Here is a 23,295-nt window from a genome sequence, read left to right as displayed (position 1 = left end):
CAGTACTCTGTAAACTGCAGAGAGGTATAAACTTTTAGTTACTGTTTTAAAAATGCCCATACCGGGATGCCTGGGTGGCTCAGTTGGTTAAGTGTCTGACTCTTGATTTCAGCTGAGGCCATGATCTCATGGTTTGTGAGTTCAGGCACCATGTCGGGCTCTGCTCTGACAGCACAGGGACTGCTTGGGATTCTTTCTCTTTCTCTCTCTCTGCCCCTCCCCCACTCACATGCATGTATGCACATGTGCTCTCTCTCTCAAAATGAGTAAACGTCAAAAAAATAAAATAAAATATAAAAATGCCTGTACCAATACTTCTGCTACTAAAATTAATTCATTTTAAAGATTATGTATTTTTTAAATAATCTCTTTCATGATAATGACTTTGATTTTCTCAACCATGAATGAAAGATGAAAAATGTGCTCAGTTCTTTGTTTTTAGTAATTGACAAGCCTGATGCTTAAGAGACATAGTCCTTGAATTTCAGTTTTTATGAGGTTTCCCAAAAATACACTGTAACCAGTTTCTATGGGAAAACCAACTTTTAATTCTTAAGACATATTGCCTATGAATTAATGCTCCATGATTACATGAACTAGGAGGTAAGGCCCTTACAGAAATGAAGATCCAATCTCCTAGCACATGATAAAATTTCTCTCATAACTCAAAGGCCCACAACTTAGTAAAACAAAAACAAAAACAAAACAAAAAAAGGAAGATGGGATTATTTGTGTAAGAATTGCAGTGAAGCCCTTTGCTGACTGGAAACCAACAAAAATTCCCAACAGAATTTTCCAGAACATTAATTCACATGCTCCTTACATCTAAACCATTCCTCAGTTATAAAGAAGATACTATTCAAAGGCACCTTTTTTTTTTTAAGCTACTGTTGAAATCTGTCTTTTAAGGGATTAATTTCTCTGTGTCCCACCTTGTTCCAAAAACAAGTTGCTGAAAATTCTGCTTCTATAACTTTTTTTATGACTAAAGGAGCAAATATCTGCTGAGCTTTTCAATTCTATCTACAAAACCTCTCTTTCCAAATGAAGTTTGCTCCTTTGGGTTAGTCTGTTTGCAGTCTTCCAAACAGACTTGGGTCTGAGAAAATCACATATATTCGTTTTTCTTTCAGGTAAAAATTAAATTCCATATATTATCTAACAAAGTCCTTTCCTAATTACACATCTCTAGGTCCCATGAGAAGGCAGTGAAATCAATTTACTGGGTCATTAGCACTTAAATGAATAGAACAGAATCGAAATGATCAGAGTGCATTGTTTTTAGTGTAGCAGTATGCTCTCTTCTGTAAAATATTTATGTCAGAAGGAACTCATGTAAACTTCAGGTGTGTGTGTGTGTGTGTGTGTGTGTGTGTGCACGCACGCACGCGTGTGTATGTATTTGCATGCTGGCTTGCAATATCAAATCAATTTCTCACTGTGGGTCATGGTAAAAAAAAAAAGGTATGAGAAATACTGATCTAAAATGCTATGTAAAATGTTCACAATTAAGTGGTAAAAGTCTCTAGAAGAGGCTTACTTAAGTTTTAAGAACACTTTAGGCATAAAGGGTTCAAAAGACTAAAGATCTAAATAGATCATGTTATTTAGGATTTTCTTTTACAATATACATAACATACAACATAATCCATATGACACAACCAGAAAGATTCTAGGAGCAGAGAACTGGGGAAGGCAGATGGTGGGTGGAAGGCTATCACATTTGCATTTGACTTACATTGCTGGCCAGATGCTTCTGGTTCTTGGCATGTGTCAGGGACATAGTGCTGGTAGGCAGGATATAGCTGGTGGCTTTCACTCTATCCCAGGCCTCCTTGTACAGGTTCTGTAGGGGTTAAAAATCATCTTGTGAATACAGAAAGATGCATTCTTGTTGGCTCTTGAGGAGGGGGTCTTTCCTGTATTTGTCCTTCTCAGAGACTCCTTACCAACCTCTAGATCTTCACCTTCAGTAGGATCCACGTACCCCTACATGAATAACAGGTCTAATGCCATGACTATAATTTCACAGTTCATTATTTTGTTCTCTACCATAGTACTTATCACAGTTTGGCAGTGATAAAGAACTTTTCTTTATTCTCTTTATTCTTTATTTTCTTTATTTCTTTGTTTGGGGTGATAAAGAACTTTTCTATATCTTGAATGCAGTGGTGGACACGTGACTATGCATTTGTAAAGCGATAGTATTATACATCACAAAGAGTGAAATTTACATAAATTAAAACAAAATTTTTGATGCTATATTCATTCTCCATTGGTCTAGGAATTCCTGGAGGATGAAAACCATTAACTTAAAATCTATTTATCCTTTCCTACTTTTTGGTAGCTGAGAGCCCCCAAAATATTTCCACTCCTACGTATTTATTCACTCAAGGGAAATGAAAACTTACCTCTACACAAAAACCTATACACAAATGTATACAGCAGCTTTATTCACAATTGTCAAAAATTAGAAAGAACTCAGATGTCCTTTAAGCCTGGATGGATAAACAAATTGTGGTACATCCATGGAATGGTATTAAAAGAATAAACTACTAGTTTATATAGCAATGTGTGTAGTACATAAATGCATTTTGCTAAGAGAAAGAGCCAGACCTGATGGCTACATAATTCTTAATTCCATTTACATAACATTCTGCAAAAAAGGTTAACAAAATTTTTTTTTCTTTTAACAAGTGCAGAAAATGCCTCTGTGGATGTCAAGGGAGAAAAGAGGGGAAGCAAGAGGGAAATTTTGAGGTGATATAGAAGTTTTCTGTATCTTGACTATGGTGGTGAATACATGACTCCATGCCTTGCTAAAAGCCATAGTACTACATACCACAAAGAGTAATTTACAGTATGTAAATTAAAACACAGAAGCAACCAGAATGGGGGACAGGACTAAAATAGGGTAAAAACTCTAACAAATAAGTCTAATTGTGTTACAAATGTGTAACAAACTACACTGGAGGAAGTGAGAAAGAAAACTAATTTGTTTTGGAAAATGGTATTTTGTCTGTAACCAAAATAACCACACAAAATACTGTACTCTAGTTACTAAATTTGTTTCCCACAGGAATATGGGTTAGCAATTGTGAAAACATTTTATGTGCCTATAAGAGTTGAACAAATAAGTACATGTATCATAGGTGATGAGAGTTGGGCTTTCTGGAAAAATTAAAAAAAGACAAACACAAGTTGGAAAAATAAGAAAGGGTAGAAGGCTAGAATGAACTCTGTGGTGTAGAGTTATATTGGAGACATCAGTAGGAACTCATGTTTTAAAACACAGATATGGTTAGGTAAGTATAGAATACAGACATGTATGCATATGTGGTTAGTATACATATATTTCTAAGCTCTGTCCCCATAGGAGTCCTAGCAGCAAATGAACACACCCAGTATTTTGATCTTGGTTTTGAAATGCCATTCTCCAATAAATAAACTAGGGCTCCTTACAGAGGTGGGTCTAGAACAGGGGAAATACAAGATGAGCATGTTGTGGTGCCAGAAAGTAAGGAAGTGCTGGAAAACAATGATGGAGTATGTCAAGGCCTTATAGGAGACACCTTGAAAGAGCCCCCAGTGGTCAAAGGTAAAATAATTAGAGCAAGAAAATAAATAACATTATAGACTACATTCTATGGAATAAAATAAATATCCATGAGCCCATACTGATACAAATAAAAGAAACAAATGGTAGGAAGGAAGAGTTGTTTCTTACAGAATTCCAACTAATAAATGTAGAAAGGATGAAGGAAACAGAAAATCACTAACAGGCATATTCCATAGCAATAATTGTTTCAGGCAAGATCCATCAATAGATGCTAAAATACGTGAGAGAAAAGTTCGAGGAAAAACAGGATACGTGCAGAGTTCCAAGTATCTCCTCCATGATATTTCTTCATAACAAAGGGGAAAAGAGTAACTTTACAGTGGAAAAGCTCAGCAGACAGTGACCTAGCCAAGTTACCAAGGTCAACATCACCAGTTATTGATGTCATGTGCCACCTGCCATGATGCACTGAGAGAAGCACATCACTTTTGTGTTATGCTCGCCAGAACTGCACACTATTGATCTAATCATGAGAAGTCATCATGTAAAACCAAATTGAGGGACATTCGACAAAATAACTGGTCAGTATTCTTCAAAAGCGTCACAATCAGAAAAAGACAAGGACGAACTGAGAAATGATCAGATTGGAGGAGGCTAAAGAGTCACGACAACTAAATGCAATGTGGGATGATGGACTGGCATCTGAAACAGAAAAGCACACGAGTGGGAAAACCCTGGTGAAAAGTGGATGAAGTCTGTAATTAACACTGCAACAATGTTAATATTTTAGTTTTGATAATTGTATCACAGAGAAAAATATGCTGGAATTCTCTGTGCTATTTGTGCAACTTTTTTGTAAATCTAAAATTATTTCAAAATGAAGTTTAGGGACGCCTGGGTGGCTCAGCTGGTTGAGAGTCCGGCTTCGGCTCAGGTCATGATCTCACGGTCAGTGAGTTCGAGCCCTGCGTCGGGCTCTGTGTTGGCAGCTCAGAGCCTGGAGCCTGCTTCGGATTCTGTGTCCCCCTCTCTATCTGCCCCTCCCCCACTCATGCTCTGTCTCTGTCTCAGAAATAAACATTAAAAAAAATTTTTTTTAAATGAAGTTTAAAAAATGCTTGTTGAATTAACCAATTCAGAGGAGGAAAAAGAATGTGTTTGCAGGCTGTAAGCCACTGGCCACCGGAGAAGTCAGGGAAGGACAAGTCCAGGGTCAATGTAGCATAACTTCAACTGCACCTGCCTTCAATAAGGAAGGAGCTCCTAAATTTGTGACAACTGCATGAAATGGTGCAATATTTAAAGTGGGGCTTATTTAATTGTAACTAGGACTACTGATGAGATAGAGTAGGAATTTGAAGGTTCATGAAAAAAAACTGGAAAAACTTTTGGGGGTAAGGTGTCTATCCCAACTATTCCCTTATTGTCTCTAAAGGAGAAAAAGAGAACTCAAATACAAAGATGAGAAAAAGAACTCACACTGCTATAAAGATTCTTCAGGTTCTTGGTTCTGTCGTAATCCACTGTTTCTAGAACTGTCGTATATTTGTCCTTAATCTGATGATAATTTTCTTTATATTTCACCTACACACAAAAAAGATGAGTTATGCTTTTCTGCTGTTTGAAAATACATAAAGAAAGTAATGGCTTGTCCTGGAAGAGTAGTACAAGGAAGACGCACCTCACTGGCATTAATGCCGCTTTGAAGGGCAGTCACGTAAAGTGGTGTATCTGTGACCAGGTTATAATTCTGTAGATTATCTTTACCTGCTGCCGTGTATTGTAGCTGTAAAGAAAAACAAGTGAGCAGAAATGGTAAAATTTCAGCTTTCACAGTTTGTGCCAATTTAGATGAGCCTTTATTTCTGGGTTTCTGCTTTCATACTAACAAACAGGCTGTCATTCTATATTCCTGCCAACATTGGCTGTCAAGACTAATAGTTTGTCTTCACCAACAGTGGAGTTTGGCTGTTTGCCAGGTCCTCTTCCTTTCTTCCTTTTCCATGTGTGTACCCCAACCCTGACTACAGTTCCACAGCCTCGACCTTCCATTAACCTGCCCTATCAGAGCCCAAACATATGCTGGGGAATTTTCCAGATATCTACTTTTTACTTCAGAACTTATCTACCTAAGGTCAAAGCATGCATTTGCATCTTACTCTCTGCAAGTTAACCTCATCAACTTCAGGACAGATGCTTGAGAGTTAGTTCACTAGGAAACACCTCCCAGGTAACTTTTTCTTATAAATATCAAATGCTTAAGCCATAGGAGATACTAAAACCGAGAAGGTCCAACACAAGAGGAGGTCACCAGGAGAGGTTCTACTGGGCAGGGATCCTTTGGTTTCCTTGGGTCATGCACTGTTAAAGCAGCTTTCTCCGCCTGGGCACAGGGATGGCCTAGTTGTCACCCACGGAGAGCATTACAAAGTCCACGGATTCACAGTGAGCCAGTCCTTCTAGGAAGATGCACGCACCTGACTCTGGAGATCATAGGCTTTCTTGGCATGGAGGATCTGAGGTGTATCCCAAACATAGCATCCAATGCCTTTCAGCCAGTTCAAGTCATCCTTATACACATTCTGCAAGAAAGAAGGGGTGATGAAAAGTGGCAGGTGCTAACTGAACTTAGAATTGCATTTTGGTAATTTCCTATCAGCTGCTGGCTGTGCTCAGTGGTCATAGGGTGGGCCTTTCAACAGCTGGAGGTCGTTAATGCCCCGACCTAAAGAAACTCAGGAGGAGAGCAACAGCTAAGTCAAATCTGGTATAAAAACAGATTAAATATCTAACATACGTGTCACAGGACTCAGAGGGGACTCTTACACCAAAAAGTGGTTACCTGTGCCACCATGTTTTAAAAAAAAAAAACAGGGGCTCCTGGGTGGCTTGGTCGGTTAAGCGTCAGACTTCGGCTCAGGTCATGATCTCACAGTCCGTGAGTTCGAGCCCCGCGTCGGGCTCTGCTGACAGCTCAGAGCCTGGAGCCTGTTTCAGATTCTGTGTTTCCCTCTCTCTCTGCCCCTCCCCTGTTCATGCTCTGTCTCTCTCTGTCTCAAAGATAAATAAACGTTAAAAAAAAAAGTAAAAAAAAAACCAGCCACATTTACGAATACAGGGACAATTAGAGCATTGAAGGCCTAGGCAGGGTTGGGTGAAGCCTGTAACCAAGTCAAGCTTCAGAAAGGACATCATACATCACTCAAGATCTCTTGGGCATTTCGGGCCCGTATAACGTTGGGTTCCTCCGGAAGAGATGTCCACTGGTGGAAGTAGTGTCGATACTCCAGGTCACTGAGGATGTACTGGCATTTTTTAGCCAGCACGTGATTCATCATATCGTTGGGGATATGAACATTGGCTTTGGTGTCCTCATAATCTCTTCTGTAGTTCAACTAAAGAATAATATTTTTTAAAGACAAAAAGAAGAGAGGAATTAAAGTGTGAATTATTCAGATTGATCTCTCTTAGAGTCTAATCTCTACCATAGATCAATACCTTTAGAATAAACAAAGATTAAAAAAATTATACTTTAATATATTCTTCTTTTTCAGTTTCCCATCCTTTCATAATAGAGGGGTAAATAGTTACCTTGTCATGTTCTCCTTTTTCCAAACAGCTACCTCACTGTGTGTTTGGTAGTGGAGGAGGAAGGAAGGGGAGAAGGCCCATAGCTGTCAAAGGTACACAAGGCTAACTGGCAGGGATGGGGACTCATTCCTCACACCCCATGTCCCTCTCAACCAAAGAACAGATTACAAACAGGCAGACTAATAGTACACTTAAGGGTACAAATCCTCCACTAAGGTGAGTTTTGCTTACCGCACTCCTCATCTTTTGGAAATCCAGACAGTGAACCACACCAGGGAACTCACTGATTTCTTTTCCAGCCAGATAATGACCCTTCTGCTTCTCATATGTCTCTTTGTATTTAAGCTGTGAAGTAGGTACAACATTGAGAATCACTGGGATTTTCTAACCACCTTCCCAATCAAGAAAGACTCTGAAACCTATGAGAGGAAACAGTACTACTGACCTCACTGTTCACGTAGTCGGCATGCTTAGCTCCAACAATGGGAATATAGCGTTCATCCAAGGTATAGCCATAGGCCTTGGTTCCTTCCCATGCCCCTTTATACAGTATCTAGAACAAAGAAATGTGTGTCAACAAGTTTGTATTCAACTTCCTTCAGATATTGCTAAAAAGAAAATGGTAAAACCAAGGTAAAATATTTATGTTTAAAGGCAAAGCTTACATCTTTATTTAGAGCCATGATCATGTCTACCTAAGAACAGGGCAGAGTCTTCTGGCTTATTGCAAATTAAATCTACAGACACTGAGGCATTTTATAACAGAGTTTAACTAAGTTCTAATAAAAGTGAAAAATAAATTTTCACATAGGGAGAGAATCACCAAAGATTGCTTTCCATTGGGCATACAACATACACACTACCTACACACAATCATCATTTAAATTAGCTGAATTAAAATTTGGAGGTCAAGTCTTCCATTTGTTGGCTACAGATATTTATACATGATTGCTAAAGAAGGACCAGCTTTTCCTCTCTTTTCCCTGTTGATAGATGTTCAGTCCTATGTGCACCTAGAGCTGGTACAGCACTTGTGACATTATTATCTATTTCTTTGGATATCTGTCCCTCTCATTTGCATGGGCTTGTGAAGGAAGGACTTGTCTTTATTGAGGTTTAGCTTCTTAGTGCCTCCTACCGTGCCTGGCACATCACAGGAGCTCAAAAATACTGGCTGAACAGATACTACTTCTAATAAACAAGACTAGTTATTTCTAATAAACAAGACTACATACAATAAAAATAATAGATCTTATATGTTCAGTTGTTCACAAAATCAGCCAAGGATATGAATACTGACAAGAGCTTAAAATTAAGAACTGAGTTGTAAATTGCATAAAACTTACGGTACTATAGAGTTTTCCCATGTCTTTGGAGTGGGTGATATGTGGTGTATCTGGAGAAAATGTATACTTGCCCTTTATTTCTTTATTAAATGTTTCTTTATACTTTATCTAAGGAGAAAACAAGACAAAACAAAGCCTTTGGTTACTGTAAATGTGTATTTAAAGTTTCATGGGTTCTACCTAGCAAGATAATAATCAGTCTACATTTAGAGGTTAAAACTAACCAACTGGTTGAATTTCAGCTCATTTTTAGCTAATATAGCAGAAAAATTTGGACAAGAACACAGATATTATCTAAAAGTGAGTAGAGTATACATCCTACTAGTGACTTTTCAGACATTCCCACCAAAGATGATCTTACAGTTTCCCACCCCAGTGTTCATTTTCTTACAAGCAGTTATCTGGAGTTATGCAAATGCATTCAATGGTGGACAGCTAACTCCCCAGTCCATGTACCTCATTATACACAAAGCAAACTTACATCACTTTGATTGACTGAATTAATCTTCGCCAAAACAATCTCTGGAGTATCCTCTACACTTGTAAAGTTAGGATAGTTGTCAAGAGCATCTTTCTTATATTTTATCTGCAAAGAAACAGAGATGATTAAGGCTGGGTACCTATCCCCACACAGCAGGCAAGGGAGTCAGGCATTAGGTGAGAAAAGGCTCTGCGTACCTGATTCACCATTTCCTGGTTCTTAGTAACCCTCACATAGTCCACAGAATCCAGGGGGATCCAGCCAATGCCACGGAGCCACTCCAGGTCAGCTTTGTACACATTCTGAGAGCAGGAAGAGAGAGACAACGCAGGTATAAATGACTCAGACATAGGATTACAGACAGCAGATCAGAAACAACTTTTTCAGGAGCTTTTTAAGGATTTCTGTCTCATAGCTCTTGTCTCATTGATTCCATCATGATTTCATCTGTTTACCTGGGGAATATTTCTTGAGCATGTTACTATGAGTGAGGTGCTGTGCTAGGTGCTTTGAGGGATAAGTATATAAAGGAATCTAGTGTAAACAGAAGTCATTTACAAGGTGAAGGGTGGTAAGTGCTGTGAGAGCAGAAACATTCAAGTGCTGTGGGAATTACGGCCAGGAAGCCATTATTTTCAGCAGTGAGCCTAAGGTAAGGTTTTACCAAGGAGAGTGTAATTTTAGATGGACTTGTATTTGGTATTTAGAAATATGTGGGACATTTACACAATACAAAGGAAATTACACAAGTAAGTGCTCGTGTATTATAGAGTAGGGGGACACATCCCTCTGGCCAAGCCTAGCTCTCCTCTCCCCCACCCAGTGCCTGGATTCTCTTGGGCCACCTCATACCAAAGGAGCTGCTAATCTGGTTAAAGGTCCACAATAGTCACTCTGTTGTAGCAGCAATGAGGTGGGATGTTCAAATTCGGCACCTGTGCTACAGGTGGTCCTTCACTTCTTGATTCTGATTTGGTAATGAGAATATCAGGCAGGGTTAGCTCCAGGGTATACCCAAGCATCACTTCAATGCACTGTGTTTCTATTCCTTACAGACTGTTGGTGGTAGCTAGAGGTCTTGACTCAGGCTTCGGTGTCAGATGGCCTATGTCATGTATTCTCTACCCTAGCATTACCAAAGCTGTGCATGAGGGATTCTGGGCCCTCCTGTGGCTCATTAGTACTTTGTTTCCTTTTTGTTTTGATTCTTTGCAAGCAAGTCCTTCATAAATGCCTGAAGGAGTGAAATGCTCACAAAGCAAGAATGGGGTGTTCCCAGGTCCTTGACTACATGATCATCCAATATTGTTAAAATCCCAACTCGCTCTCCAGTCTCACCCCAAGCCAATTGTTATTCTAAATCAACTGATAACTTTTCAGGCAGATGTGAGATGTTGCTGATGGCAAAGATGATACAAAAACAATTTTTTTTTATTTGACTTTGAAAGTTATTCAGGAATGCATAGTCAAGGCAAAGCTGTCAATCACTGCCCACGGTCTTTCTCTACTTCATATCCAGCCTTATTTCCCTTCTGGGAACAAACTCAATATTTATGGCTCAAAGTTTCCAAGACTGGTGCATCCAGAGTGCTGCTTATAATTCTCAGAGTACACCATACATTTCTAGATAATTAAGAAACAAAATCACTTACATCACTCTGTAGGTCATAGGCCTTCCTTGCCTGGATAACATCATTTTGATCAGGATGACATATCCATTGGTGCAGGTAATTACGGTAATCAATATCACTGACAAGTTCCTGCCCATGTTTGGCAGCCAACACCGACACCATGTCAGCAGGTATATTGATTTTGGCCTTTGTTTTATGATAGTCTTCTTTGTATAGTCTGTCATTCTGAATCTGGCCTGCGTGCTCAAACCAAACCAGTTTAGGATCATCTCTCATCGTTGGAACACCAACATAATGACCTCTTTGCTTTACATGTTCAGCTTTGTATTTCAGCTGGTAGGAGAAAAAATAGAGATTCCATCAGTTATGACAAGCACTCAAGGCAAAGGGGGCTGGAAACATCAGCATTCAGCCCCTCAGCCTTTTGTCAACTGCCTCACTGAGACTAAATAACAAAAAGCAGTGAAATAAATAGATATGAAGAAACAGCAATTTAAAAATAGAAAAAAAAATATTTGTTTTCTAATTCTGCCTATATTTTATTTGAAAGCTTAGAGATTTTAAGGAAGCGGGGGAATAGAAGAACAGTAAAGCATGCAAACGACAGCTTTTAAAGAAGCCAAAAACAGACTCCCAAAGCCTACAGGAAGGACTAGAAGGGAGCAGATACTCCAACCATCCCTAAGCCCAGCCAGGCCTGCTAAGCCAAGGAACACTCCAACGTGCACTCACATAAGGATAAATTACCTCGCTCTGAACATCACTAGAGTGATGGGCATGGACAAATGGCACCGCATCCGGAGGCAAAATGTAACCTGTAGCTTTTTGCCTCTCCCAACCTTCCTTGTAGAGATACTAAAAGACAGCCACAACAGAAGCTTAAGTAAGGAGTCACAATGAGGGACTGGTCATGTACATACATCTCCCACAGTTATATTATGGTCCTTTGTCTCCACACAAAGTACCAGGCATCTGGCTAAAATCCATACCTGGTCCAGAATCCGGGCTGCCTCCTGGGCAGTGTGCAGCAAGGGGGTTTCTGTGAGAGTGTACTTTGATTTGGTATCATTCCAATCTTTCCGGTATTTAATCTGGAAATGAGAGGCAAGAGGGTAAGTTACTTGATGTTAAGAAAATATAATGTCGTCCAAGCAAATGCAAGCATCATCTCAATGACTACAATCTGTATCTCAGACAATGATTGCATGCTGAGCTTAAGTAGGTGGAAAGCTTTGGAAATGACATTTCACGACTGAGCAATTTTAGAACGACAGCCATGTACTTACATCATTTAGGATCTCACCACTTTGTTTTGCAGTCACGTAATCAACTCTGTCATCCACAGGAGTAAAGTTGAGAGTTTCTATTTTCGTGCGGTATTTTTTCTATGGGAAAGAAAATATCTTTCAAACAGTTGTAGTTTCTGGTCCTGTCTGAGCCGAGAAAGAGATACTAGACTTAAGGGTCCTTCTCTACTAGAAGTGTAGAGTGCCATATTTGAATGGCACCTTCTTGGCAATTTGGCCTTTTTTCGTAGTCTTTTATTTTTTAACAACTGAGTGGTTTCTCACACCTCCCACAGATTTTGAAAGTAGCAGGTTTGCTTAGTTATCAAAGTCATGTAATATAATACATATATACAATATAATACATATATAATAATTGTATCATGATACTCAATGTGTTTTTTTTCAACTGTGTAAACTTCTCCCAAGTGTGGTGTCATTGCTGACAAAAGAAGTTTTCCATTTACACAATTCCAAGCATCGGTGAGTGTACTGGACATTATATTATGGATGTGGCCCCATGATGTGATAGGGACAGTAGAGGGTTGTTTTGGGACAAGATATTTCTGGCTTAAATGACAGCAATTGCAGTTATTAACATTGCTGATGGGGCATGACTTCATTTTGGCTTGTGTAATTTTGTCCAGTCTCCCAGGAAATGCACTAAATGGCCAGGTAAAATCTTGGAATACCTCACTGAAGATATCTGCAGCATGTTTGGCATGATTGACAGAAACGGAATCAGTCGGCATCCACCCGATCCCACGTAACCATTCCAAGTCAGCCTTGTAGACAGCCTGTGGGAACAGAGCCATGTGATCTCAGCAACTCTGGTCATACGGTCCTATTTATTCTATCTATTGATTTGATGGAAAAATACAATATAAAGATGACATACTCAAGCAGCTGGGAAGGTAACATAAGTAAATTCATTGGGAGGTCAGGAGGTATGAAAAACGGGGAGACATTTTTCTATCTAAAGGGGGGTAGCCTCAGTTCGGCTCCAGTTACGGTTGCCAGGGCGTAATGCATGTCCAGGAATTTGTTCTCCGATTTTTCTAAAGAAGTAGGGAATCCAAATTTGTACCCCAAATTTCCTGATTTAAAAAACCTTGGCAACTTAATTCAAGATTTTTAAACACTACATCAACTGAAAAAAAGCCTACCTGTGCCTACATCCTTTCCACAGACTGCCAACGTTGTACCTTTGTTGCTACATAAATTCCACAAATAATATTTTCACAGTAGTTGTCTTTATACAGTCACAGTTAAGATTTATAGTCACACAACCATATATTCCTTAATACAAAATCTACATCTTTCACAGCTTTGATGATTTTTGACACCATACTATATGATGTAACTAAAACCAAATTCTTGGCTGTATAAAGACAGGAAGCAGTGATATAAAATTTAATGACAAACTTTCTTGGCTGTATAAAGACAGGAAGTGGTGATATAAAATTTAATGACAAACTTTATGGGAGTCACGGCAAAATGAGAAAAGAGCTCATGCTAAAACGTAGCCCACTCACATCGCTTTGCAGTTGGTAGGCTTTCTTGGCCTGAATCACATCGTTCTGGTCAGGCATGCACGTCCACTCATGTAGGTAATTGCGATAATCAATGTCGCTGACCAGAGTCTGGCATTTTTTAGAGTGCAAGATGGAAAGCATGTCTGCAGGGCTTTGGAACTTAGTCTTCCATTTGGCCCAGTGCAGCCGGTACTCTCTTTCATTCTGAATCTTGCCAGCGATGAGGGCCCACCGGATCTTGTTGTCATCCCTGGCTGTGCGGGTACCCACGTAGTGTCCCTTCTGCTTCTCATGGTCAAGCTTGTATTTATACTGGAGATGGAAAAACAAAGCAGATGGGTCACAGTATGTGCTCTTGATGCACCTAGGATGTTTGCTTAAAAACTGAGAAGTTAAACAAGGCCACACTTACGTCACTGGCAATCTCCCTGGAGGCCTTGGCAGCCTGGATAGGGATGGCATCCAGCCGCACATCGCAGCTCATCTTCATTTCATCCCAACCTTCGCGGTAAATTTTCTGAAGAGGAGAAAAAAAGAAGTTATCATTTTGGATTCAAATGTACCAATAACTTCAGGGGCTCAAGTAGAATTAATATCAGAGCAGTACAGTTTTGAAGTCCCAGAATAGGTTGAAAAGAGGATAGGTAAAAGAATAATTCCGCACCAAGCTACTGGAATACGATATTGTGTGTGGAGTCCAAAGATCTGGGCTTGATAAGAGTTGTTTCTTTTTAATTTAAATCATGGCTTCTATGTAGTTATTCATAGTTTATATAATAGCGTTTAGATGCTTCTTTTTTTTTTTTTTTTTTAGATGCTTCTTGTATCAGTAGCACTGGGATAAGGTTATGGTCAGACTTAATGAGAAATTACTGGGTTTCTTTAAGTTAATAATTCCAATTTATTTAATTTTAATTTTTTTTAACGTTTTATTTATTTTTGAGACAGGGAGAGACAGAGCATGAGCGGGGGAGGGGCAGAGAGAGAGGGAGACACAGAATTGGAAGCAGGCTCCAGGCTCTGAGCCATCAGCCCAGAGCCCGACGCGGGGCTCGAACCCATGAACCGTGAGATCATAACCTGAGCCGAAGCCGGAGGCTTAACTGACTGAGCCATGCAGGTGCCCCAATAGCCATTTTAAAAATGCAGTGTGTTTTTACTTATACACAGAAGTTAATTAAGGTAGTGATTTACAGATAACTTTTATAATATACGTTCATATTTAAATGGACACATTCTGTGTTGATGATGTAAGACTCAAAAATAACAGTAATTTAGGGGCACCTGGGTGGCTCAGTTAGTTGAGCGTCTGACTTCGGCTCAAGTCATGATCTCACGATTCGTGGGCCCGCATTGGGCTCTGTGCTGATAGCTCGGAGCCTGGACCCTGCTTCAGATCCTGTGTCTCCCTCTCTCTCTGCCCCTCCCCTGCTCGCGCTTTCTCTCACTGTCTCAAAAATAAACAAACATTTAAAAAAAAAAGAAGTAACAGTTATTTAAATGTATAATTCAGAAATCATACCAATCAATGTGGAAGCTTTAAAAGTGCAGAAGGATGAATTTCAATTATTGACAGTTTCACGGGCTTTGCATATCTGAAATATGAGTGTAGACAAGTTTTGTATGAATTTTTATTCAAGTTTCTGTATGAATTTTGGGTAGGCCTATTTAACAATTGACTTTCATTTTTAGACAAAATAAAAGTGTTCTCCACATTTAAATGTGGAGTGTTCTCCTACATTTAAATGGAGAATATTTAATGCAAACTTGTCATGTTATTTAGATTTTGTTTTTATTTTATTACATATAATGTTATACTACTTTTAATTATGTATTAAATTTTTGTTTATGTGTTCAAATATATTTTTTATTTGAGTTAAAAAAAATCAGGGTTTGAGACCAAAACTTCGTCTACTAACTTTGAGAACACGGATCAATTCCTCAATCACTTTAAGTCTCAACTCTCCCATCTGATGAAAACAAAATAGCACTATATATTTTATTCATGTGATTAGATTAAATGAGTTAACATGAATTTGCTGGTTACCTAGAAAATTATATACAAATATCTTGAAAAAGTTGTGCTTTCCAAATGATAGAAACAGTTTTAAGTAGTGGATTTTATCAAGATTATAATAATAGTGACACCATGTTTTAAAAAAATGTACCTTTTGGTTAGCATTCACATGGGAGGTTTGATTTCCTCCCATAATGAGAATGAGAAAGCCATTCTCATTAATGTCTTTTTACTTTTAATTTTAGAGAGAGAGCAAGAAAGTGCATATGATCAGGGGAGAGGGGCAGAGGGGGAGCGAGAGAGAATCTTAAACAGGCTTAACATTCAACACAGAGCTCATTGTGGGGCTCGATCCCATGACACTGGGATTATGACCTGAGCGGAAATCAAGAATCAGATACTCAACTGACTGAGCCACACATGCGTCCTTCATTAATGTCTTAATATCGAATATCTAAATATCTGAAGTTTGTAACTTTTGGTGTAGTTTCAAATACTACTCTTGCTTACATCGAGATATCAGCTGTAGGATTCTGGTATTTCCAGCTAAGAAATATATCATACAAAAGAGAGCACATGAGACTTTCCCTGATTGTCCAGCCAAAGGTGCCTCTGGATGGAAAAGAAGAGGCTGAGGACTTTGTTTGTGCTGCAGTTTGGTGATGAGAAAGCACTGTACCATAATACTATTCTTGTCTGAAAAAAATGTATCAACGCCCTAAAATTTCATTTTCTTCCCATCTCTTGGAAAAAACTAGCTCCCAAGTGGCCCATTATAATAGAATTGATGGTGTGGGTTGGCATGTGGTGAGGAATCTTTTCTGGGCAGGCTCCTTCTCTCACAAAGATTTATTATTTTTTGAAAAATGTCAAGTTCCAAACCACGGTGAACAACATTAAGGTAGTATACTTCTTCTAGGGTCATACATTTTCTACTCACAAGAAAGCTCTATGATCCATGAAGACAGTACCTTTCTTGAGATTTCTTAAAGTGTGTAGCTAGCCACTGAATTCTCTCATTTTATTAATTATACTCTTTAGTTCATTCTCTTCCTTTTCCCAGACATAATGATTTATCCTGTAGGTAATGATAATTTTGCCTTTTTAAACCCAATATTTATCTCTTACTCTTATGTAATTATTTTGGCTTGAATGAGCTTACTCACTTAGCTAGAAATTCCAGCAAACATTAAATAATGGTGATGTCAATGGGCATCCTTATTTCATTCCCAGCTTGAATGAGAAACTTAACTTACTGAGAATGAGTCTGGCTTTGATTTGAGATTTATTCTTTTAGTCACATCAAGAAGATAGTCATTTAACCTTATTTTACTAGGATTTTATTTTTTAAAATAATGGATATTAGATTTTGTCATATGCCTTTTCAAATCTATTAAAATAAAGATGTGATTTTCTCTTCTGTTCAGACACATTATTAGGTTTCTGAATATGGAACCCTCCTGGCATTCCTGAATGAACTCTAATTATTTTTTCTCGTATCATATTCACATACTACTAAACTTTATTTGTTAATATTTAAGATTTTCTTCACTATTGGTTTACAGTTTTCATTTGTGGAACTATCTTTGACAAGTTTTGGAAATTGTGATGGCTTTCCTTCTTTCATTAGGCTCTATTATAGTTTGATTATTTCTTAAAGGTCTGAAAGAATTCTATGAAATCATCTGGATGACCCTGACATCTGAGAGGAGGGAGGAGAGTCTTTAATAATCCTCTTAATTTCTTGTTATATGTTTTTTTCCCCCCTGGGCTCATTTTGGTAATTTATGATTTCCTAGAAAATCCTCTACAGATCCAGGCTTTAAAATTAATATGTATAAAGTTTTGCAAGACTTCTTATAATTATTTTGTTCATCTGACTGTTGTTAATTCCCCTTTCTTGCTCATGTGTCTCTTCATTCCTCTTTAAACCTTCTGGTCCTTATTACCTTCTCCCTTTCTGTCATGTTGACACTGACTCACCAGTAACTGGCCTTGCTGGGCGACTCAGAGCCAAGGATCTCCTCCTTTCCTCACTCTTTTTTTTTTTTTTTAAGTTTATTTTTTATTATGAGAGAGAGAGAGAGACAGAGAGAATGCAAGCTGGGGGAGGGGCAGAGAGAGAGGAGAGAGAGAGAATTCCAAGCAGCTCCACGCTGTCAGTGTTAGCTAGATGTGGGGCTCAAACCCACAAACTGTAAGATCATGACCTGGGCCAAAATCGAGAGTCAGAGGCTTTATGACTGAGCCTCTCAGGTGCCCCCTGCTCCTTTCCTGGTCAAGGACTTATGGTAAGGAGTCTTCCCCATTGCCACCCAGTCAATCTTTTCTCCCTTGACTATGAAGAGTTCCCTGGGGATATCATAGCACCAGCTGGTGAACTTATAAACAAAAAGGGAGTCTGTTGAGGTACTTACATTGCTCACATTAAGAGCATTGGCTCTAGCAAGATTAATTTCTGGAGTATCCGGCATTATGTGGACTGAAGTTTTATCCTTGTCCCAAACTTCTCTGTACTTTGGCTATGGAAAGACCCAACAATAACAAAATTAGTTTGCAACTTGTAGTTTTGCGAGTTCCAGGGCACAACTTTCAACTGTTCTGATCTAAAATCTTTTCATATTAAGGAAAAAAAACTTCCAAAAGTCTTTCATATAAGTTACTCAAATTTAATATGAACTTGGTAATGGTACCAATTCATGATTACCTTTTATTAGTACTTTGAGTTTTTGTTTAAAGTTTATGAACAATAATAAAACAGCTCTATCAACATTATGGATTAAAATCTTTGCTATCATCAACATCATTATCTTACAAACAGATTGCCAAGTTAATTATTTATCATTTATGAGCATGATTTAATTTTAACACAGAGGGGAAAAGTGACTTACAATACTAATATTTTCAGCATTTGACTTAGCAAGGACAACTTCGGGTGTGTCAACAATACTTGTGTACTTGAGTTTCACCACAGGTGTCCGATAGACACTGTCTCGTAGGATCTCCTGGGCATTTTTGACTCTCAACACTTCAGGAGACCCTTCGGGCATCCAGCCGATGCCACGTAGCCACTCCAAGTCGGCCTTGTAGATGGCCTGGGAAAGAAAACAAAGTTAAGTAGAAGCAGTGTTTTTTAATTGTGGTAAAGTAAGAAAGCAGTTTTATGTTATATTTTACCTTCCACAAACAATAATTAAAAATGAGCATTGACAGAAATAATTCCTCAAATGCACAGCAGTGTTCTGTTCTGCTTTGTTTTTTGCAGCAGGGGCACTTTACACACTCTTAAAAAAGCAGAGTGATGCAGAAGGAGCTCTCTGTCTGCGGGATGCATGGAAGATTTTGAGTTATATTTAAGTAACATCATACCAGCTCAGGTGGGCTTTAAGGCAATAATAATGGGCTATCCAGTAAGTTCTCCACACAGCAGCTGGAATGATCGTCATAAAGTTTACAATTCAAATCTGATGCACCACATGCATCCTATGGCTTCCCATTGGTCTTAGGACAAAGATCAAAGTCTTAACATGGACTAGAAGGTGATGATAATCTAGCACCAGTCCTTACCAATTCTTCCAGCCTTGTCTTATATGTGCTTCCCTTTAACCTATGCATTATGACCCCAATGGACTTTTGGTTTCTTGTTTGTATATAGACCCCTTTGCATATGGTGGTCATTCTGCAGAGCCAACTCCTACTCTCCCTTTATATTCCCACTCACTCAGTACTTCCTTGGTAAGTTTTCCTCCTCACTTTTTCATAGCACCATGGATCACTCTTTCTCAGCCATCAGATTTTTTTCTATTGATATTCTGTAGTTAACATCTTTTTCTTTGTTATCAGTATGAACTCCCTAATGTCTAGAACTTTGTCTTGTTTCTTCCTCTTCATTCACTGTTGTATCTTTAGTGCTTAGCACAGTACTTGGCACATGGTGTATTTTAAAGGGATAATTAAGGATTCAGTCCCACTGTGGTAAATAAGAAGTTCCTCAAAAAATTAAAAATAGAAATATCATATGATCCAGCAATTCTACTACTGGGTGTTTACCCAAAGAAAATGAAAATGCAAATTCAAAGACCTACATGCACCCCTATGTTTACTGCAGCATTATTGACAATAGCCAAGGTATGGAAGCGATCAATAGATGGATTGATAACAAAGGTGTGGTAGGTGTGTGTGTGTGTGTGTGTGTGTGTGTGTGTGTGTATGCATGTACACATGAAATTTTACTCAGGACAGAAAAAAAACCATGGTCTTGCCATTTGTGACAACATATATGGACCTATTATGTTAAGTGAAATAAGTCAGACTGGGAAAGACAAATACCCCATGATTTTACTTACATGTAGAATCTAAATAACAAGTGAATAAATAAGCAAACAAACAAAAAGCAGAAAGAGACCAATCAATACAAAAAACAAAAAAAAAAAACCCTAATGTTTTCAAGAAGGGAGGAAGGTGGGGGGATGGGTAAAAGGGGAGTGGGAGACACAGGCTTCCAGTTATGGAATGAGTAAGTCATAGGGATAAAAGGTACAGGATAGGGAACATAGTCAATGGTACTGAAATAGTGTTGTATGGTAACAGATCATAGCCACACTTCTGGTGAGTGTAGACTTGTTGAATCACTATGCTGTACCTCTAAAACTAATGTGACTTTATGTGTCAAGTATACTTCAATAAAAAAAAATAAAGGAATTCAATCCCTGGTTCCACAATTTTGATCTCAGTTGTTTTTTCTTTCTTCCATTTCCAAGATAGCACCTCCCTTTGAATTGGGATTTGCATTTTCTTGGTTATTCAAACCTGTTTTTTCAGCTATAGATAAGTGGTTAACCAGAAAAAATTGCTCTATGTTAAGCACCGGTTATTAATTTCATAAAAAAATCATTCTGTTTTTCAGAAATGGTATTTTAATAACCAGGATACAAATAGGATTTGTAATAGGATACAAATATCAGGATAAAAAAGGTAGTAAGAGGAGTGAAAATGCAGTAAAATTTCTATCTTAATGAAGAAGGACATTGTATATTTTAGTGTGTAAAGTATGATGGATACCCAAAATTCAGAAGGATTCTCAAAAAGGATTACATATAGATTTTGAAGTTTGCCTTCCTCATCCTTTAGGAACTTGATTCATATGCATTCCATTATATGCTAATGTTATTCAGGTTAATGGAGAGACTGAATTTCTCTAGCAACTGGCCTAAATCGACCAGTTGGCAATTCATTTCAAGTGATGGATACACTTTTCTATAACAAATTCATTCATCATGAAAGCATCCCTTGAAGCTTATGGGAACCAAGTTCAAATAATTTAAAGAAGGCTTTCATTCTACAGAAGAAATTAATACTCTAATGGAATCCATGATTTCTAAAAGATTGGATGAGCAGAAAATATGAATCGAAAAATACTTTAAGTAGACTAACGAAACACCATATTGTGAAGAACACTGAATTAAGGAAACTAATGAGTTTGGAATACACTGCTAACCTTTCAAATTAATTTCAAGGAAGTAGCCCTGTCATTCAGTGAAGGATCATAGGAATTCTTATGTTTAGGAAACTACAGACACAGCATATATTAAGGAATCTATAGAAAAAATCTGGTAGCACTACTAAAAGAAAGAAAGAAAAAACACTTTCTGAATAAGACCAGCAGTAAGGTAGGCAATCAGTAAACTTGGTAAGATGTTAAAGAGATGCTCATGTAAGGAGAGTTGCATTTGAGTCCTAGGAGGAATGACCAGGCAAAGCTCTGGAAGGTTTTCTTCCTGGGAAACAGCTCATTCCTCAGGCACCTCAGTTGGTACTCTGTGCACAAGCAACAACTTACATCACTCTGCAGGTCGTAGGCTTTCCTGGCTTGGATCACATCATTCTGGTCGGGAAAGCAAGACCAGTGGTGCAGGTAATGGCGGTAATCCACATCACTTGCTAATGCCTGGCCTTCTTTGGCAGCACTGATGGACACCATGTCTACTGGGATGGAGATCTTGGCCTTGTTGTCATTGTAGGCCTTTTTGTACAGCCTGTCATTCTGCATCTTTAACACTTTTGCTGCCCAAGCCAGTTTAGGGTCTTCTTTGGCAGTGCGACATCCAATATAATGACCTTTCTGTTTCTCATAAGTAGTTTTGTATAGATACTGGTGTATGTGAACAGAAGAAAGAAGAATTATTTTTCCAAACTCACTTTTTCTAAATAGCCTGCTCAAAATAACTCTATCTCCCTTAGATGAGCCTTTTATCGGCCCTGTTTTTAAGTCCATACTGTAAGTTTTATGATTCTTAACACATTGCTTTGTCTATGTCTACATGCATGAAAACATTGTGAGCACCTCGAAGGCAAGAACTGTGCTTCTGCATTATTCCCAATATAGGCTTATGTGGTGTTTCCCAAACTTCAGTCACTGTCTACCGCCTTCACAGGCGTTTTGCCACAATCAAGTACTATCAGTACTTCATACGTTAGTCTATCAACTAGATTCTTTGTTTAAATAAATTTCAAGTGTGAACTTCAAAATATTTTTGTTCTAAAATTTATCATTCTATGTAAATGGGGAAAATCAATACTTTTCTAGCACACATTAAATCATAACTTTTTAAAAATGCTTATCCATCAACTGCATAAAATTATTACAGGAACAACTTATGTATGCTGCACTTCAAGAGACAACAGAATTCTGGGGCTCCTGGGTGGCTCAGTCAGTTGAGCCTCGAACTTCGGGCTCAGATCATGATCTCACAGTTTGTGAGCTAGTGCCCTACATTGGGCTTGCTGCTGTCAGCACACAGCCCACTTCAGATCCTCTGTCTCCCTCTCTTTCTGCCCCTCCCCTGCTTGCATTCTCTCAAAAATAAACATTAAAAAAAACCCTCAGAATTACTTTTATCCATTGAATTTTTATAACTGCTTGTAAATTAAATAATATTGACAAGATGCTGAAAAGAAAATAAAAATCTGTTCTTAAACATAAGAAGAGCCAAGCCCTGATGCAAAAGCATCACCAAACTGTTGTAAAAGTTATTCCTGAATTTGAGATGTTAAAACAAGACACTAATCACGATGATCTCTATTCTACTTAAGTATAATTCCTTTGCAAATAAGTTAAAGATTAGACAAGTATTAATTTCTCGTGTGTTGTCTGTTAGCGTTGGTTAAGTCTGTGAAAGGAGTAGTTCTTACATCACTGGCGATATCCCTGGAAGCTCTGGCGTGCTGAATTGGAATGGCATCTTCTCGCAGGTCATAACCCGTCATCTTGACGTCTTCCCACGCTTGCTTATATTGTTTCTGCAAATGGAGATTGCAATGCCACAGTTAATCTGAAGAGGGAGCCACTGAGTCAGCATTACTGATGTGTTTAAGAGAGTATGTTAAGTTACACTGAAAATTAGTCTCCCCTTAAGATTTATAAAATAGGCTGGTTTCATACTGAAATTAAGTGCCAGTAGATTTTTAATGAAATTAATTAAAATTCATTTTTTTTAAAGAAAGTAATTTAGGAGACAGTAAATCATGTGAAAATGAGAAAATATATATATCATTTTGCTTTAAGAGGAAAAATCAATGATGGGCCACTACAAAGAGAACCAAATATTACTATACTTGCATATATATGTTTTTATGTTGTTTTTGGTGAAACTAGTGCATTTTTCCTTCCAAAAAAGATAAGGACACACATCTCTATTTATAAACACATGCATACACATACGAGTGCATTTGCATGTGTGTGTGCACACAGAGCACTTATCGTTAAAGACTAGAAATAAAAGGAATGGTAGGGAAATGCCTTTTGCTTAACTCCCTCTGGAGCGTATCAATTTAAGCTTCAGTTAGGCCA

At 38.2% G+C, this 23,295-nt stretch overlaps 1 protein-coding gene across 1 annotated transcript in view; it reads right to left on the bottom strand.

Annotated features, from left to right (window-relative positions):
• Positions 1–23,295, bottom strand: part of NEB (nebulin) — a 224,786-nt gene that overhangs the window by 67,598 nt on the left and 133,893 nt on the right. Inside the window, 21 exon segments of the mRNA XM_019456312.2 lie at positions 1,739–1,846; positions 5,039–5,143; positions 5,241–5,345; positions 6,037–6,141; positions 6,757–6,954; positions 7,382–7,495; positions 7,596–7,703; positions 8,497–8,604; positions 8,978–9,082; positions 9,175–9,279; positions 10,630–10,941; positions 11,356–11,463; positions 11,598–11,699; positions 11,895–11,993; positions 12,587–12,691; positions 13,430–13,741; positions 13,842–13,946; positions 17,864–17,968; positions 18,338–18,541; positions 21,286–21,597; positions 22,638–22,745. Of these exon segments, the coding sequence (XP_019311857.2) occupies positions 1,739–1,846; positions 5,039–5,143; positions 5,241–5,345; positions 6,037–6,141; positions 6,757–6,954; positions 7,382–7,495; positions 7,596–7,703; positions 8,497–8,604; positions 8,978–9,082; positions 9,175–9,279; positions 10,630–10,941; positions 11,356–11,463; positions 11,598–11,699; positions 11,895–11,993; positions 12,587–12,691; positions 13,430–13,741; positions 13,842–13,946; positions 17,864–17,968; positions 18,338–18,541; positions 21,286–21,597; positions 22,638–22,745 (3,033 nt within the window).

This window comes from Panthera pardus, unplaced genomic scaffold (assembly GCF_024362965.1).
Source record: "Panthera pardus isolate Hobbes unplaced genomic scaffold, ASM2436296v1 HiC_scaffold_10, whole genome shotgun sequence".
Classification (NCBI taxonomy): Eukaryota; Metazoa; Chordata; class Mammalia; order Carnivora; family Felidae; genus Panthera; species Panthera pardus.
The sequence above is the reverse complement of the archived record's forward strand: the minus strand, read 5'-3'. Positions and strand labels throughout refer to the sequence as shown.